This window comes from Epargyreus clarus, unplaced genomic scaffold (genome assembly GCF_041222505.1).
Source record: "Epargyreus clarus isolate Ecla_fem2 unplaced genomic scaffold, WU_Ecla_fem_2.2 ptg000036l, whole genome shotgun sequence".
NCBI classification, from domain to species: Eukaryota; Metazoa; Arthropoda; class Insecta; order Lepidoptera; family Hesperiidae; genus Epargyreus; species Epargyreus clarus.
The window spans coordinates 5,633,474-5,654,098 of record NW_027332241.1 but is presented as its reverse complement, the minus strand read 5'-3'; the positions used below and the strand labels follow the sequence as shown (position 1 = coordinate 5,654,098).

Genomic DNA, 20,625 nt, shown 5'->3' with positions numbered 1-20,625 from the left:
AATAATTAGGAGCCTCCGTTTCTTCCTCGACCCAGGGCCCCCAGACTTCAAAATCGAGTCCTTCAGATCTATCTAAATATAATTTAGATAGATATAGATTGTACGAGTATTGTATTAAGTTTCAGTTTTTATTTCGATTACTGAAAGAAAAACAATTTATATATTTTCAAAAACAGAAAACTCGACTATGTAAAATCACCTATGCCCCGCAAAACATCACATTAATGACGTCATTTTGTCTTTTTTTATTAAATTGCGGAGGGTAATGTTTTCCAAGCGTTATGTATGTACGTCCCATTCTTTGTCACGCTGCAGCCCAAACGGCTTGACGGATTAACATATGAGGTGTCGTTAGATTCCTCTAAATTGTGGGAGTCACATAGGCTATATTTTTAAGCACTCCATTTTGTTGTTTTCGTATAAATTATGTTTATTATCCCTTTTTTATTTTTTACTAGCGAGGTTAAGTGTTAACAATAAAAGTATTAGAAAAATATGTCATTATTGTCGAATTTAGATTTGGACCAATACAAGTTATAAACAATAAAGTTATTGTATAAGTATATGATGTCATAATGGTCATGGTCACCATACCACCATCGATTGAGCGTATGGTCAATAAATTTATTGTACGACGACTATTAATAAAATAGAAATGACTTTTTTCATTTGACTTTTTTCCCAACCGTAATGGTTTTACCACTATATTCAAGTGTGTTTTATTATTTACTTTTTTACATTATACGTTTCAGAATTTAAATTAATTAAAAATGGTTTTATTTTTGACTTCTAAATATTACATACATATCTTTATTATCATTACATTTTATCTCACATGATTATTATTTTATCCATTCATATAGTTCATGTCTTTCTTAGTTATTTCTACCATGCCCTCCCTCCTCAAATGAAGGCCTCCTCAAAACTTAGTCTCTGTATTACTTTTAAAATAGGTATTACTTAAAATACAGTGCTTTCTGTACCTTCTTAACTCTCTAGTTCCTATGTAGCGTGTACTTCTCAATTAAACTGTAATTGTTCTCTGTACAATGAACTTATAGTTTAACTGTACATGCCTTAAAATACAAGCGATAATGACCCTTAAATCTTAAAGTTAACGGCTATATTCCTGTGCATCAAACTTGGTTAAAATCATAACATATTTGCGTTACTGTAAGATGCATTGAGACTGCAATAACTTTATATGACTTTATATTAATGTTAATAAAGTAATATGTTGTTATATAAATAAGAAACATCTCTTAGTTATATATTACATAGATAGCATGATAGAATGGGTATGGTTCGACTAGGCGGGCACCACAACACTTGCAACACTTGCTATTCAAGCAAAAGGGGCCCTTGGTCGGGGCCCCACGTAAAAGGGGCCCTTGCTAGGTAGATGCCGGTTGTCTCCTACTCCTGTATTATGAAAAATATGTGGTGGCAGTGACTACCATCAGGTGAACTGCAAGTTTGTCTGTTACTTGAGTTAAGAAGCGTTATTTTGATGTGAAACATCTATAGCCGCACGTAAAAAAGATTTCTGGCGTGGCGACGATTACCTTTAACTACATAGACAAATGTTCTATAAGGGACAGAGCTATTAGAACAATGTGATAAAAAAAGACAACTAGTGTTTGACCTTGCGTTTCAAGTGTACGCAAACGTAAATATTGACCATGGAATATAGTGACCAATGATTACTTCAGTCAAAACGGGACATCGATTTTTTTATGTCAAATACTTTTTACTTGAAAAAATATAGTTAGAAATAATAAAAAACACGCTTTTATGATAAAATTAACTAAAAAGTAGAAAATAATTTTCAATCTAGGAATCATTTAAGGAAAAGTAAATAGTATAATTGTGCAAAAAATGTGGGGCGCTTTATGAAAACTGATAAATGGAGCACCCCATGTTTTTTTCACAATTATAATATTTACTGTTACTTAATTGACAATGGCAACGGTTCATTTCGGAGACAACGGCACGAAGCATCGAAAAAAGGGACTGTCCCGTTAAAAACGGGACGTATGGACGTATATTTCTCATTGATACTCATGCTTGTCAAAGACAATGAAATAATGGAACAGAAGGTAAAAAATGTCCAGAACTGTCGATAATAGTTTTAGTACATCGTTTACGTAGAAATGTTATAGTACAGTTTAACTAAATAAATTATTATTATATAAATATATAATTTGATGAAAGAATGTATCTATACAGATGTATCGACTGGTTTAAAATATACGATTTAAAAATTGTTTATATTTATTATCGTATATAAGTAAAGATTACTCACTCCTAACAAGAAAATGTACCCAGTTTAGAGAATTGAAATAGTTGCGTAAAAAAGTTTTGCCACGTCTCCGTGCTAAAATGTCCCTAAAATATTTGAAATAATTATTTATCTATTATGTAAATTACGCAGTATTAGTTATTTATTTGTAAATTTTATCTAAAAATGTTTTTATTTGTCAAGAATTCAAAAAAAACTTACTAATAAGCCGTTTGTGGCTTCATTCAATTTCAAGGCGGCGAAGTATCTTTACTAATTTATGTTTATTATTTTCAGTTTTATTTTACACACGACCATTAATTGCAAAGTTGTGTACATTTTATAAATGTACTAGCTGACCCAGCAAACATTGTGTTGCCATATAAATAAAAAAAATGTTAAGGGTGAACAACCCTTATCACTTAAGAGATATGAAAAATAGATAGATAGTAGCCAATTCTCAGACTTACTGAATATGCATATAAATTTTGATGAAGATCAGTAAGAGCGTTTCGCAGGAGTACAGTAACTAACATCGTGACATGCGAATTTTATATAATCTTACCGTGGTCTTTTTGAGGATTAATTTCTGGCTATACAAAGATTGTTTATTAAATTATGTTTAGGTTAATTTATTCAATTAAAGAAATTTTAAAATACCGTATACTATCCTATATAAATTTTATGGTAATATTTTTTATTATTTACCACAGATATCGAAGAAAATTTAGAGATTAGGATACAGAATTTCCCATATATCGATTTTATTTTATTAAAATAAACTATAAAAAGTTATATTTTGACTAAAACACACTAATATAAAAATTAAGCAGTGGGATCTTAAACTATAACATACACGTATGAACATCGTGAGCTTCAATAAAATGTCACTTCTGTTCTGTTGATCTATGGTCATAGATCAATGAAAATTTTTTCATTGATCTATGACAGTTCAATTCAATCAATGAAAGTTTTTGTCAATGAAACTATTGGCGATATGTGTGCCTCACATGTTAAACTAGAAGATGGAAGTGAATTGATGATGATTGTTGTGTACATTTCTCCTAATAAAAAAATAAATGACATCATTTCATTTTTACACGAGAGATTATTTCCGTACAGTCACAAAGGTTCAATAACTTTCAAAACCAATAAAGACAAACTACCATTGATTTTAGCTGGGGATTTCAATGTAAATTTTGCAAAAGATGAATCAACGCCATTAATTACGTTTCTCCAAGAAGAATTTCAATTGCAAATTAATAACAATCCAAGAGAAGCTACCACCAGATACGGAACAACAATAGATGCTGTATTTATTAGATATCTTGATAATGTTATGTCCAATACTTTTGTAACATACTTCAGTTACCATCGACCAATTGTCACAGTAATACCGTCCTCAGAGGCAACATCGAATATAACTATTACCGAAGTCACTGATTAAACGAATTAAGTAGTCACGATTTGAAATAAATTCGTAAATTTTTGTATTTAATGAAAATAAATTTTTATTCAATAAATAGTCATCGTTATCTGGAAAAAAATCGTAATATTTTATTTTATCATTATGACATATTTAGTTCCTATCACAATATGTTCTTTTCTGCATATTACTTTTACAAAATAATGTCGATGTTTCACATCTGCCAGGCGTCCCGTGACGGCTCACATTTTTTTATATTTAAAAGACTTTTTGCTTCTTTCTGCTGCTGTTCTTTGTCTCCATAAAGAAACACCTTGTGTCGTGGTGGTCTTTCAAACAATGTTCTGCAAAGAACCTATTTTGAATAAAGAAACATGATTTGATTTGATTTGATTTGCTTCCCGTATCACCAATGCTTATATATTTTTTTTAGTTAACAAATAAAGTAAATAAAAATAATATTTAGATATCATCTGCGTCATTTGGTGATAACTGGATTTATCTGGTTTTATGTTACTTACTTGATAAGAACGGTTAATTATTGTGTAAGTACAGTAGTACAATAAGATGGGAGCCTAATAGGTAGATTCAGGGTTCAATTCTAGGTACAGGTTTAATTAAAACCACATATTTTCCGATGATTTTTAGGGTTCCGTATCCAAAGGGTAAAAACGGAACCCTATTACTAAGACTTCGCTGTCTGTCCGTCTGTACGTCTGTCACAGGGGTATATCTCCGGAACCGTAATAGATAGACATTTGTTTTTTTTACAGAGTATGTATAATGGTGGCATTACAACAAAAATAAAAGAAATACAATATAAACGGGGGTCGCCATAGAACAAACCGCTAGTTTTCGGCGTTTATTCGCTTTATCTATTTAACAGTAATATGTACTTCAATGGCTAGTATAATTATAATACCAATTACTAAAAAAAATACAATTCTCGTTTTTTTTTTTATAATATGGAGTAGCAGACGAGCATGCAGTCCACCTGATGGTAAGTGGCCACTGCCGCCTATGGACATCGGTAATCAACCCCAGATAGGATTACATATTCGAACCTGAGGTTGGCCACAGATGCACCGCTACCCCTGAGGACTAAGCTGGAACGCCTCGGCAAAGTCTGTCTCCCTTACCACACCCTTCAAAACGAAACACAGCAGCGCCTAACACTGCTGTTATTAGGTAGAAATAGGTGTGGCGGTGGTGTCGCCGGAGTCGAACCACAAAGGGTTCTACCACCTTCAAATTTCGTAGTACGAAGCCTCCGTGCGCGAGTTCAACGTGTACTTGGCCATTTTTTTAACCTTAAGGAGCAAATAAGCATGTAGTCCACCTGATGGTAACACTGTCGTATGGACATCTGTAACAACTCCATTTAGAACAGGTGCTACCTGAAGCCGATCACAGTTGCCACGTAAGGACTAAGATGTTATTTTTATATAATGTAGGAGTAGCGGACGAGCATGCGGTCCACCTGATGGTAACACTGTCGTATGGACATCTGTAACAACTCCATGTAGAGCAGGTGCTACCTGAAGCCGATTTGCCTTGCCGAGTTGCCTCAAATGTAAATCAATCGTGTTTATAATTCTACTTGATTTTAGAAGGTAATGTTTTTCTAGTGTATGTATGTAGGCCATAGATAAGTAAAGATAACTCACTCCATACAAGTAAATGAAGCCAGTTTTGACAGTAGGAATTGTGTGCGTAATAATAAAGTGTTGCCACATCTCCGTTCTAGTCTCCCTAAAATGTTTGAAATACGTATTTATTTATTATGTAAATTACGAAGTATTCGTTATTTATACGTAAACTTTCTCTAAAAAGGTTCTATTTGTCAAGAATTCAAACAATAAAATGACCAATCCCGTCGTCTGTATCTACACCACATGACGAATTGTTTTCTTAGTAGTATAATTTAGTAGGCGCTTAGAGTAGCAAGGGAAAAGGGATTAAATTAAATGTGTATTACGAAAGTAATGTTTATTTATGAAATATACTCAACGCACACCATAACTAATAAGCAATAAAAAGTAAAATATATTAAAAATTAAAAAAATATACAGAAGAAAATATGTGACAGTGCAACAACAAACATAAAATATACAATTGCTATAACAACGATTAACTAAATCCGTAAATGTACAAATTAAACAAAAAAATGTGAGCCGTCACGGGACGCCTGGCAGATGTGAAACATCGACATTATTTTGTTAAAGTAATATGCAGAAAAGAACATATTGTGATAGGAACTAAATATGTCATAATGATAAAATAAAATATTACGATTTTTTTCCAGATAACGATGACTATTTATTGAATTCGATTGCGCATGGCGCCACACCGTACACACTACTGCATATAGACTGTATATATATACCATCGTATAGCGTGCGCCACGGCATGCGTCGCCACGCCAGAAATCGGTTTTACGTGCGGCTATAGATGTTTCACATCAAAAAAAAATAATAAATAAACAAGCTTCATGGAATCACAAATCACAAGTAAATGAGGAGATATTACTGTTTCATTATTTTTCGTGTTTAGTCCGCCATGATTAAGTTACTGACAAGAAAGAGACAATGTATTCCTTCCAAAAGTAAAGTGACGCAAAAGTTACGTCGATATTTACGTATGAATATTTTGAAGGTGATTATTATTATTATTTACCTGTTATGATTCGACTGAAAAAAATATTTCAAAAATTTAATTATAATTTAATAATATTATAATATTTCAATTTAATGTTACTCGTACGTAGCTATTATTTCTGTTAAATTTAAATAAAACACATAATCAATATCTAATTTTACTTGCAAGTTATTTCCCACATGTAAAGTAATTCACAATGAGGTACTGGCAACACTTAGTACTGTCAATGTTATATATTTTCGTGTTTGTGAAATATTAAAAATATGTAGTTTTTAGACCACTTACGAATGAAATTATACTTCTCCGCGCTTTTTCTTAGATTCCGTGCTGTGTTTGCACCATTTTACTGCACATGTCGGCATTTTTCCGCGTTGATTACACCACGACGGTCGGAAACGTTATGGGAAAAACCGTAAACTGTTTTACGTGAGTGTGTGAGTAATTTCGTGTACATGCATGAAACCCGTAAGCTGTTTGATTTTTTTTTGACTTCGTCAATTAGTAGGCGGTGAGATATCTTTACTAATCTATGATGTAGGCATTATTTCACCACAGTCCAAACGGCTTGATGGTTTTTCAGAAATGATTATTATCATTTTTTTTATTTAATTTGTCTATGGGTATAAAAGTGTTTATATTCAAGTATAACTTAAGTTTATGGTAAATAAAAAAATAATTAATTTATATTTTTTATTTATCAGTATTTTTTATCACAGAATCAGATTCGTATACTCTTAAAAATTTGCACCAAAAATCACAGGAAAATAAAATAAAAAAATACTGCTACAATTTGTTCTTTTCGCTACAATTTAACACTTATACGAAATATACAATCAACTTATTATCTAAGTACATTAAAATAACACTGTTAATAATATATATATATATATATATATATATATATATATATATATATATATATATATATATATATATATATATATATACATTTCTATTATATATTTATTTATTTAGTTAATAAATAAATATAGAAGGTTTAATAAAAGAAGGTAGACGGCATTACAAAGTAAATGGCGCCTCTGTAGCATTAAATGTCAAAACTATATCGGGCTTAACAAATAAGGCGTCTACACTTTGCTACTACGATGATGAGATTTTACAACATTTTTCAATATATTAATATAAAATATAATCAAAAATCACAGATACATTTGATTGGGCAAGAGTTTAAATGTCAATTAAAAACCAATAAATTATTAACAGTTGAAAAATTTTAATCAATAAATAATATCATTAATTAAACTATTTATTTACATTATATTTAGTTATACTTACTATACTTGTTGATTATATGTTTGTCCATCTGTTTGTTCAAAGTTATATCAAATACTATTCACTAATAATATAATTGGGGAATAATGTATAATTGTACAATATTAAAAAAATATACAATTATAAAAATATATTATTTAAGTATATAAAAAAGATAATGTATTCGATTTGAAAGTTATTAAATACTGAATTATACAAAATTTTATACATTTCACTTCACTATGTATATAATAAATACATATTACTATTGAATTACCCTCTTGACTTATTTTTTTTATTTGTGTTTTTATGAATATTTTAAAATAGATATCCAAAATTTTTTGACTAAAACGATTGATATATTTGAATTTAAATCCAAAAAACTCTAACAAAAATATACAGTATACTTACTTGCTTTTCTTTTCTATGCTTATATATGACATATTATAATACATAACAATAATACATATGGTTTGTATAATTTAATTTTTAATCTATATTTTCTCGTGTATTATTTTTTTTAAAGTATACAATACTCCCAATTATACATAGCGTTAGTAAAACGAATCTACAAATTTTCATTACTGTATATTACAATAATTGTAATCTCCCTTCCAATAACATAATTCAAATCCTTTGTATAATTTATATTCATTCATTCATTTTCAAATCCGATTGTACTTTAATATTTAATATCACAATTAATATGAGAACACCATTTTGTTTTAAATATCACAATTTAGGAATAAGGCAATAATCATTTTAAGTTAATTGTGAAAACTAGAAAAAAATAATAAAAGAAAAGTTGGCAATTTAAATTAAATATATCGGCAAAAACATTGTTTAATAACAAAGTTTCTAAAGATTTCGAATTTTAATTTCAATCTATTACTTTATCTTTTTATTACGGAAATAATTTTATAAATGGTTCAGCATAAATTCCCATCTTTAAACTTTGCTCAATAATTGCTCCAAATAATAAAACCAAAACGTGTGTCTCTTATCATAAAAATAGAAACCAGAATTTCCTTTACACAAAACGGAAAACATCAACTTTCCGTTCCACAAAATGGAAAAAATCAAGTTTCCGTTCACAAAATGGAAAAAGTCAACTTTCCGTTCCAAAAAATGGAAACCTGCATAAAATCAACAAAATCAAGTCCATGAAACCTTGAGTAGTTTTTCACACAACATTATCACTTCCTTCTCTATTTCTTAGCGTACTTCTAGAAGATAGCCTGATGGAGGCTCTGATGGAGGCTCTAGCGCCAACAGCGGGGAGAGCTCTTACAAAATGGTCTTCAGTAGGAATTGATTTCCTGTGTGTGTATTTGTCTGTGTCTTCGTTGTTCTTCTTTCTGTAATGGAAATGTAAAAAAAAATATTGATTACGGATTTACTTACAGTTACAGCATCCAAAATAAGAGTTCAGCTTCTTACTTTTAATTATTTTTTACAAACGTTAAAAAATTGGTTTACTTGGAATTTTTAGTTATTCAAAGCATTTAATTATCTTCAGGTCTGTACATTTTTTTCATGTTTAACTTAATTAATACTAAAAATATAAAATGCAATAATTTAAAAACACAAATTGTAAAGATTTATTGAGAACGGAAAAAAAAAGATTTTTTACCGAAAGTTTTTATACAGTCAGTTTTTTGCCGCGAATCAAAAGATTATGCGTCTATATTCATATATGGCGTTACATATTCGTCATTGTTCGGCTAATTATTTAGTGAACTTTTCGCGAAAATCAGATGTTGTAATAGCATATAAGTAAACTTTAAAACATTGAAGATATTTTAAATGTGTGAGATTTAAAAAAAAATGCACAAAAGTCTTGCCGTGCAGCAAGGAAACGCTGCCACTGTTTTGGGAACCATCCCTCACACGGCAATTTTATTGGCTTTGATGGCTTATTTTTATTTATGATTCCTTTTTTGGACACCTGACTAAACACATGTATAAAAAATGTAAATTAGAAATAATTTGTATATATTATTTAATTATATTGTAATTATTATTTTATGGAATCTGTTGATAAAAGATTGTGACTAACCTGGGGAAACAAGGATTATCCCAGAAGCGCTGGTCCTTGCCGAAGTTCTCTCCATCAGCGAGGGTCTGGGGCATCTCCGTGTCCATGGTCTCTGGCAGGAAGAGGCACAGGAGACCACCCACTATACCCAGGATGCCGAGGATTAGGAGTGGCAGGGCGGGGGAAACGTTGGCCTGGAGAAAAACAAAAAAAATAGTTTTAAAACATTTATAGGTATTTAGAAGTCAAATTATTTCTGCTTTCAACAGAGTAGCGCATCTGTATTCCGATTTAAAAGGGTTTGAAAAGACAGAGATATAAGACAAGGCTCACATAGGATTTATTGACTTGGAGTAAAGTCAATGATCACTTCCCATCTTTTTTCAGAAACTGCACTGCATTTTTGTTTGCTACTTCATTTTCATGAAATTACAGTCTTTTAAAATCAAAATTCTTATCATATTAAGTACTTATAAGTCGCCCATATTAACCTTCAGGAGCGGTAAAGTATAAAGTATGTGTGATCGACTTTAGGTAAAACCTGTGTAAAAATGAAGTTGGTTACAGATGTCCATGGGTGGTAGTAGTGTAAGCTCATAATTCCTGAAATACTATTTTATATAATAAAAGATTCAATAACAACTCCATTTTTCATTTTCCTTGACAATCCATTCTATGACGTCTTATTCTCTAAAAACATATAATATCCTTTCTTTTTATACAGATTTCCGCTAGTTTGCTACTCACAAGCAATGAAATAGAATCTTATTAACATAAACCAATTTAAAACTATTGTAATGAAAATATACCCTTACAGTAGCTACTTACCATCAGCTACTCATTGCTACTTCAAAGAAAATCTCACCAAATAAACCACAAACGGCGCTACAATGGACGCAACGTAGCCCATGATGTGTATCAGCGCGACTCCCTGCGCTCGCACTACCGTCGGCAGCAGCTCTGCAGCGTACTGCAGCCCGATGTTGTAGGAGATGTTCACAGCGAACCTGCCGAGGATGGCCAGGGAGGCTGATGGTCCACCTGGGAAGATAAAACTCGTGGTGTTGAAATGTTGGAGATTGATTTTGGAATAACTCCTTAGGGGCTTGTTATAAAAACAATGAAAAATAATAATACATAATAATAATTAGTAGTTATGAAAACCAAGCCCCTCTCACTCTGAGAGGAGACCCGTGCTTCAGTGGGACAGTGATTTGTTGACGATAAATGAGAAAGGCATTTAAAACGATGCCTTTAGGAGCCAGTAATAAAAACCTAGAAATAATTTAATTTTAACAATTGAACCCTGAAAATACAGTTTAGGGGCTTGTATTATTTTTTTTGCATTAATTGAAAAGATAGACCTGGATTATAATTATTCGAGGGCCTGAATAAAATTCCAGGCTTAATTGCAATTATAAATTTCCATTCTAGAATTATACTTCAGAGGAATTATATTTTTGAATTCATTGTAATTATAGAACTTGATTTTAGCAACTTTAGAGGTTATTTCAAATCGGATATATAAAAGATTTATAAAATATGATATAAGTTGACATGGCTAACGTTCTAGGGGTTCAATTTAAAATATGTTCGTTATCTGAAACCTATAACATACCAATAGGTACAGCTGTGGCTAGAAGACTGAAGATCCCACTAATGACCATAGAGCCACAGGCTAACCATCTTCTTCCCCATCTGAAAGTAGAGATTAAAATTGAGATTCATAAACAGGCTCGAATTGTCGATACTTTTCGATTAGAAAATAATTATCACCTAGAGAAAGTAAAGATCATGAGGCAACTCACATGTCTAAAAAGACCGAGAGTAAACTTCAAAAAAGGTAAGGCTTCCATGGTTTAACTACGCCAGCGCCCTCTCTGAACTCTCACAGATGTGTAGACGTTCCTAGTTCTAGTTCGAAGGGAGTGGTACTATATATACCTGATGTATAATACTTGATGCATTCCATTTTACTACTCAGGAATAGCAAAGCATTGAGGTAGAGCTCAGGTTTAATGATAACTTATTATAATAACTATCATACTATTAATCTGTTTAGAACATCTTCTAAGAAAGTATCAGCTGGTAACACAGTGGCTGAAGCGACAGCGAAAGTGAAGAAGATGTCTAAGCCCAAAGACCTAACATTCTTCACATGACCATCAAAGATAACGTAGAAAATCAACCCAAGTTTCCAGACAACCTGTTAAGAAATTATCAGCTGATGCGACGGTGAACGTGAGGAAGATCTCTAGGCTCAAACACGTGTTCCTAAGATAACTAAGTGAAAAATCAACTCACCTATCCAGAACAGCGGTCAAAAACGTATCAGCTGGTAATTCCGTAGCTGAAGCAACGGTGAAAGTGAGGAAGATGTCTAAGCCCAAAGACCCAACGTTCCTCACGTGGCCGTCGAAGACCAGGGAGATGGCCATCCAGATAACGATGAGGAGGATCGCGTTCCTCCTCAAACGAGGAGTCTTGAAGAGGTCCAGGACGGAGTAGGTCCTGCACTCGGCTTCTGATTCCTTTATGGTCTTTAGGGATGATTCCTGGAATGGGTGTTATTAAACATATATCTATTCTTTTGTTTTAAGGGGCAACTCCATAGATTAGTAAAGATACTTCGCCGCCTTGAAATTGAATGAAGCTCCAAGCGGCTTATTAGTAAGTTCTTTTTTTGAATTCTTGATAAATAAAAACATTTTTGGAGAAAATTTACGAATAAATAACTAATACTGCGTAATTTACGTAATAAATAAATAATTATTTCAAATATTTTAGGGACATTTTAGCACGGAGACGTGGCAAAACTTTTTTACGCAACTATTTCAAAATTGGGTACATTTTCTTGTTAGGAGTGAGTAATCTTTACTAATCTATGGGCAACTCCTATAATTTTCGCTTTTCAATCTACAATCTGATATACATTTATCAGGCGTTGTTATACTACAAACTAATGGTATGGATTCGGTCTCTTGCGGGTCTCATCTCGGGGTTCAGCCATCAAATCCCGCGTATATTTTTTGTGATTATTTATTAGATATTCATTATAATCATATCACAATCTTTAACAGGTACCAATAAATATAGTTAAACTTGTGAATTCTACTAATCTTACACTAATCAAATCAAATCTTCTTTATTGTGAAAAATAGTTAACAATAGGTCTTAATTGTAAAGAAACACTTCTCTATTTTCCGCCACATATGAGCTCATTCATAGATTATTAAAGATTACTCTCTCCTAACAAGAAAATGTAACTAATTTTGACAATTGAAATTGTCACTGCCATATATTTTCGTGTTTGAAAATTTAAAAAAAAAAGAAAGTTTTTAGAGCATTTACGAATGAAACGATATTTCTCTGCACTTTTTCGTGTCCGTGTTGTTTTTGCACCACTTAGCTGCACATGTTGGCATTGTTCTGCGTAAATTACACCATGACAGTCGGAAACGTAATGGGAAAACAGTCAGCCATTTTACTTATGTGTCAGCCATTTAATGTTTTTTTTCAATTATAAGGCGGTGAGATATCTATACTTATCTATGCACACAATAAACTACTAAGTTACAGTTTGCCAATGTGATGAATCTTAAACCTGCCCAGACACGACGAATAGAATGAATTAATTCCCAGAGTTTTCAAAATTGGGATCAAATTGATTTGTTTTCACGGCAAAAAAATACGTTATTTTAAGTCCAATATCATAGGAAATGTAAATGAATTTATTTAAGAAACGAAAATGACCTGATATTTTTACAAATTCCTATGTTTATCTAAAATGTCTCGTGTAATGTATTAAAATGTATAAAACTTACAGTGAATTCACTGATGACCTTATCCGGAATCTTGGTCTTATTGATTCGCTCGAACTTCTTCATTATCGTAAGAGCCTTGTCTATTTTACCTTGTGACACTAACCATCTGGAAAACAAAAAAATATATTTATAAATAAACAAAATAATTCAAATTCAAATATAAACATGGGCAGGACATAAGATAACAGTAAAAGTATATATTATACTTACCATGTTACCGTGTTACCGTGTTTTAGACCACAACTTAGTATTACTAAGTTGTGGTCTAAACTAAAACACTTTCTTATTAATTCTTGAAGGTGGCAGAACTCTTCGGACTCCGGCGGCACCACCGCTACACCTATTTCTGTTATAACAGCAGTGTAGCGCTGCTGTGTTCTGGTTTGAAGTGTGGTAAGGGAGACATACTTTACCGAGGCAACCAGCTTAGCCCTCGGGGGTAGCGGCGCATCTGTGGCCGAAGTAAGATAGGAGTCTCGTCTTCTCTGGGGTTACAGATGTCAATGAGCGGCAGTAGCCTCTTACCATCAGGTGGACTGCATGCTCGTCTGCTACTCCTATATTATAAAAAAATCGATTTCACAGAACCATGAGTGGTAGCAGCCACATATAATTAGCCAGATTGAATGTTCGTTTAGTTACTACATCTATATTAAAAAATTAGATAAATAACCCTGTAATATATGACCTTGGGTTCAATAGACCCCTTTGACATTTGAGGGTTAAATGACTAATCAATCAACTCTACATATTTGCAACCATGCAATGGTTTCGCGGATTTCCGTAAACTCGAACTCCAAGGCTATTTTAATCATTTGTCACTTTTTGCAACATAAATCATTAATGACAATGTTTTAGATATGTCTTATTACTTTTTGTGAGTATTATAATATGTGGGTTTATCAAGCAATACCTTCAAATGACACCTACATTACCATATTATAATCAAATCAAATTAATACAAAAGTTAAGGTTTGGTTTGTAAAACGCAAGTCATATATTTTTTAGAAATTAAAAAAAATCCACTTGTATTATAAGAAAAAACAGTTTTCATTAATGAAATGAAATGAAATGAAATGAAATGAAATGAAATGAAATGAAATATATTTATTTTGTATAGGCCAACGGCGGCACTTACAAATTGTCAGTTACAATATTTTCTTAAACTACTACCGGATCGGAACGCGACCTCTACTGAGAAGATCCGGTAAGAAACTCAGTGGGTTTGTCTTTTTTAATTTTAAAAATAATTATTCTCTTTTTAATTTTTTTTAAATGCCATTATTTTTACATATAATTAATAAAGCGTTAGCTCCAGTATCTTGCTTTACATTTATCTAAAAAAAAGAAGTTTGTTCAGCAAGATACGCTACACTTTGACATTTTCTTAATTAACTAATAATTATGTTATTGATCAGTCCCAAGCTGTTTTATCATTAATATAATCAGAAATTTTATAATAAGCTTTACGACTAAGTTTGTTTTTGATAATAACTTTAAATTTATTAATTGACAAATTTCTGATTTTGATGGGCAGTTTATTATAAAAACGTATACATTGACCCACAAAAGAATTACTTATTTTGTGGAGACGAGTAACATGTGTAGAAAGGTTAAGTTTGTTCCTTGTATTTACATTATGCGTGTCACACCGTTTTACAAATTTATCAATATTTTTCCTTACATAAATTAGGTTTTCATATATGTATTGGGATATAACAGTTAGAATATTTATTTCTTTAAATAGTTCTTTTAGTGAAGCTCTTGGAGGCAGGCTGTAGATAGCTCGTATAGCTCTCTTTTGCAATATAAATATATCATTTAGGTGTGACGAGCACCCCCATAGCAATATACCATAAGTCATAATGCTATGAAAGTAACTAAAATAAACTATTCTAGCTGTTTCTACATCTGTTAGAAGTCTAATTTTTTTAACAGCATATGCCGCCGAACTGAGTCTACCCGACAATTTATCTATGTGGCAGCCCCATTGCAATTTGGCGTCAATAGTAACACCTAGGAAAACAGTTGACTCCACGGGATCCAAAACCGTTCCATTTAATAACACATTGGTTTCAACATGCTTCACGTTGGGTAACGAGAACTTGATATATTTAGTTTTCTTCTCATTAAGAAGAAGATTATTTATGTTGAACCAATGAATAACTTTCGAGAGAGCATTATTTACTTCGTCATAATTATTTAATTGTCTTTTAATCTTAAATAAAAGTGAAGTGTCATCAGCAAACAATACAATCTCGTGATTATTCCCTACATAGTAGGGCAAGTCATTAATATAAATTAAAAACAGAAATGGACCGAGTATTGAACCCTGCGGCACGCCCATTGTAACAGAAGCACCGGGCGATTTTGTACCATTTACATCAACCTTCTGAATTCTATTATTTAAGTAAGAAGTCAAAAGGTTGAGAGCCTTGTTCCTGATTCCGTAGTAATAATTTAAAGGTTGTAAAACTAGTTTATTCTAGTTTTAGTACGCCTTAGTCTATTCCGCTCTGAAGTTGTTGCGAGCAGGTGTAGTCATACAATTTGTTATGGCGACGCGATTCAGTTCTATATTCAGAGCGGACTAGCAGTTTTACGCGGACTATACAAACGTCATACTTAATTTGATTATATTGTATATATACGAGCTACGGCGTTGCAGCGGCAAGTATGAAAGGCACGATAGCGAATGTTCTCCAATCTCTCCACCCATAGCGCTATCCACGGCAACAACGAAGCCGCTAGAAAGAATAGCGCAATCGACATGTTCGCGACGAACACGCCATTTTGTAAAACAAAAGACTCACCTAGCGCTCTCCGGCACGAGCCACGGCGTTGCAGCCGCTAGTATGAACGGCACGCTGGTCCCGATAGCGAATGTTCTCCAATCGTCCGCCCATAGCGCTATCCACGGCAACAGCGACGCCGCTAGCGTGAAGAATAACGCCGATTGCGTTATTCTTCACGCTAGCGGCGACGTACTTACATGTTCGCGACGAACATGCCATTTTGTAAAAGAAACAAGAGACTCACCTAGCACTCTCCGGCACGAGCCACGGCGTTGCAGCGGCTAGTATGAACGGCACGCTGGTCCCGATAGCGAATGTTCTCCAATCGTCCGCCCATAGCGCTATCCACGGCAACAGCGAAGCCGCTAGCGTGAAGAATAACGCAATCGACATATTCGCGACGAATGTACGCCATTTTGGGCCGACGTACTCGAGGACTGAAAAAAAAATGTAGTTTGTTTTATTTTCTTTTAAACAAACAGTTTAAGTCTTATTTTGTTATTATATACGGTATTAAATAAAGTATCTTGTGCCATCTTTGCTTTAAGAGCACGTGGTATAGATGGTACAGGAGAAGTATTTCGGGGGCTGTGGGCACGGGCCCCTGTGGCCATCAGGTGGGGCCCTGAAAGGCCAATATATTCTTATACGACGCGCTGAGAAATACGGTCAACATTTCTAAATTAGTCACCAAATCTGGTTTTTACTTTCTTTCCATTCTCGTTAAATTATTATTCTCAGGGGCCCCATTTTTGTGTATGTACAGGGGCCCTTATATGTGTATGTAAGTAACACGCTTAACTCTGAAAATTTTGTATATTTTGGTAGTTTTTATTTATTTTTATTATAGGAATAGCAAATGTGTATGGAGTCCACCTGAGTCATGTTAAGCAACCCCAGATAGAACTAGAGTTCTACCTGAGGTCGGCCACAGATGCGCCGCTGTCTTTGAGGACTTGCCTCGGATAAGTATGTCTTCCCTAACATACCTTTCAACCCGAAAGAGCAGCGCTTAACACTGCTGTTATAACAGAAATAGATGTGGCGGTGGTGCCGTCGGAGTCGAACCACAAAGTCTACCTTCATTTATGATTCATTGTCCATGATTGTCAAACAAAATCAGGTGGACTGCATGCGCTATCAACTTCCATTGCAAAAAATCCTTTCAAAAGATTAGAATGTTTAAGTATTGCGCAATTCTTTGTGTCAATCAATTAGTGGTCTTGACTGACTTGTTAAAAAGTTTTGTAATATTGCAATTAAGTCAAGATTAGGTTCTGAAAAAAGAGCTAGGACGTCAGGTTTTTATTTTGGATCTAGGTTTTAAATAATTAATCCTTGTAGACTTTGCTAATTTATGACTTATCTTCTATATCTAAATATAGTCCGCGTAAAACTGCTAGTCCGCTCTGAATATAGAAATGAATCGCGTCGCCATAGCAAATTTTATGACTACACCTGCTCGGAATAACTTCAGAGCAAACTAGATTGGCGATATTTTATATGATATTTAGAGGTAATATATCAGTGTTCATATTCAGCTTCGAAATTACATAGAAAACGTCATCAACCCATTACTGCCTTACTACTGGGCACGGGTCTCCTCTCACATTGAGAAAGATTAGGCCATAGTCCACCGCGCTGGACAAGTGCGTATTGGTAGTCTTCACATACCTTTGAGATTTTTTTATATAAATCTTTCAGGTATGATTTCCTCACGATGTTTTCCTTCACCGTTTAAGCAAGTGATAATTAATATCTAATACGCACATAACTTTGAAAAATCAAAGGTGCCTGAGATTTGAACCTCGGACCCCTGGTTCGAGAGGCCCAGTTACCTAAACCATTAGGCTATCACTGCTTTACATAGATACTAGCTGACCCGGCAAACGTTGTGTTGCCATATAAATAAAAAAATGTTAAGGGTGAACAACCCTTATCACTTAGGGGTATGAAAAATAGATAGTAGCCGATTCTCAGACCTACTATGCATATAAAATTTGGTGAAAATCGGTAAAGCCGTTTCGGAGGAGTACGGTAACTAACATTGTGACACGAGACTTTATATATAAGATAACATCCCTTAACAGAAGCCAAACAACATTGTAAGCTGACCCAACCGTGGCTACTGACCTCCGCCACGGTTCAGCGAACACACCTTGATCTACTGACTCGGGTTATATCTGCTGACATAACTACTGTAATAGCTTCTTGAACGGAAGGTCAGATCGGGCTTCCGATTACGATCGCTTATTCGTAATGAGAAACGTGTTTTTGTAGCTTCTTTAAGGAGATTTGAAGGTGGTAGAACCCTTTGTGGTTCGACTCCGGCGGCACCACCGCCACACCTATTTCTACCTAATAACAGCAGTGTTAGGCGCTGCTGTGTTCCGGTTTGAAGGGTGTGGTAAGGGAGACAGACTTTTCCGAGGCGTTCCAGCTTAGTCCTCAGGGGTAGCGGCGCATCTGTGGCCGACCTCAGGTAGGAATATCTAATCCTATCTGGGTTTGATTACGGATGTCCATGGGCGCCAGTAGCCACTTACCATCAGGTGGACTGCATGCTTGTCTGCTACTCTTATATTATAAAAAAAAAAAAAAGATAGGTGGATGGATAGATAAGTAAGGTAAAGTCTATAAGATTGTCTACTTATATATAAATAAAATTCTCGTGTCACAATGTTAGTTACCGTACTCCTCCGAAACGGCTTTACCGATTTTCACCAAATTTTATATGCATATTCAGTAGGTCTGAGAATCGGCTACTATCTATTTTTCATACCCCTAAGTGGTAAGGGTTATTCACCCTTAATATTTTTTTTTATTTATATGGCAACACAACGTTTGCCGGGTCAGCTAGTATCTATATAAAAATGAATGTTTGTCTTGATGATGATGAATGATCTTTAGCAAAGTTCTTGTGCATGAGCCCACGAAGGTTTTTGAGTTGGTACGACCAATTATTTTATTAAAACGCGGGTGAAGCCGCGGGCACTATTAGTTCGTAATAAAATTAGTATTTTTGATGTATAAAACTTATTTATTCGTGTTGCGATTTTTGGTTTTGATTATCAGCTGATTTTTGCAGACTTTTGTGAAGTGTGATAAAATTAGTGGATAAATATGTAATACTGGAAATGTTGATGATTATGAAAGAATATATTGTATTTTTGAAATCCCTTATGAGCGTTTTAATATATGAGGACATTACCATCCACAGTCATAAAAATGTAAATGACTTACCTAAGATGTACATCATGGTGAAGCAGTTGTCAAAAGCCAATCCAACGAGGAATCGACAGATAGCGAATGACCAAAAGCCGTTGCAAAAAGCTGTGCCGATACCAGCGGCGAAGCTGATGAGGTTTGTACCTGAAAAAAAAAGAAATTTATAGATATTTTTTTTTTTTTTTTTTTTTTTTATAATATAAGAGTAGCAGACGAGCATGCAGTCCACCTGATGGTAAGTGGCTACTGCCGCCCATGGACATCTGTAATCAACCCCAGATAGGATTAGATATTCCTACCTGAGGTCGGCCACAGATGCGCCGCTACCCCTGAGGACTAAGCTGGAACGCCTCGGAAAAGATATACCACTAATATCTCCATTAAAGATGGTAGAACCCTTTTACAGGAGTATTTCCAAAAATATCTTCGATGAAAAAACTCTTTATCAAGGGAATAAAAAATTGAATCATTATTTTGTGAATCGCTATGTTTCTTTGGACCTAGGTGTTTTTAGCATCGACAAGATTTTTTTTGACTACTTAGTTTTAGCTTACTTACGCTGACAACAGGAGCTGGGAACGCGCAAATATATTGATCGAGCAGAACCACTTGGAACCTGATATATTGAAATCCGAGGTACGAAATGCTTTAAGGAAACTTAGGAACAACAAATCAGCCGGCGTCGACACAATATTCGCTGAAGAGCTAAAATGCCTCGGTGATATAGGTGAGAAACTTCTGCTAGATTTGTGTAACCAAGTGTGGCGTACAGGCAAATGGCCAACGGATTGGAAACAGTCCGTATTAGTTCCGATACATAAGAAGGGATCTACAAAATCGTGCGCAAATTACCGAACAGTGGCTCTCATATCTCACGCCAGCAAGGTAATGCTTCATGTAATCAATGGGCGACTGCAATCTTATCTGCAATGGCAAATACCATGTGAACAAGCTGGCTTTGTCAAAGGTGGCGGCACAAGAGAGCAAATAGTGAATGTGCGACAGATGATAGAGAAGAGTCGAGAGTTCAACGTGCCGATGCTTATCTGTTTCATTGATTACACAAAGGCTTTTGATTGTGTACGATGGGACTGCCTATGGCG

General features: G+C 34.0%; 1 protein-coding gene across 2 annotated transcripts in view; it reads right to left on the bottom strand.

Annotated features, from left to right (window-relative positions):
* Nucleotides 1–8,050: 8,050 nt before the first annotated feature.
* LOC140756885 (organic cation transporter protein) overlaps nucleotides 8,051–20,625 on the bottom strand; it is a 55,986-nt gene continuing 43,411 nt past the window's right edge. For both annotated transcript variants that reach the window (XM_073092418.1, XM_073092419.1), the window contains exons 5-12: nucleotides 19,538–19,666; nucleotides 16,539–16,731; nucleotides 13,500–13,605; nucleotides 11,980–12,230; nucleotides 11,294–11,373; nucleotides 10,541–10,716; nucleotides 9,697–9,869; nucleotides 8,051–8,995 (exon numbers count right to left, since the gene is read on the bottom strand). In XM_073092418.1, the coding sequence (XP_072948519.1) occupies nucleotides 8,821–8,995; nucleotides 9,697–9,869; nucleotides 10,541–10,716; nucleotides 11,294–11,373; nucleotides 11,980–12,230; nucleotides 13,500–13,605; nucleotides 16,539–16,731; nucleotides 19,538–19,666 (1,283 nt within the window). In that variant the 3' untranslated portion in view covers nucleotides 8,051–8,820. The remainder of the gene's footprint in view (nucleotides 8,996–9,696; nucleotides 9,870–10,540; nucleotides 10,717–11,293; nucleotides 11,374–11,979; nucleotides 12,231–13,499; nucleotides 13,606–16,538; nucleotides 16,732–19,537; nucleotides 19,667–20,625) is intronic.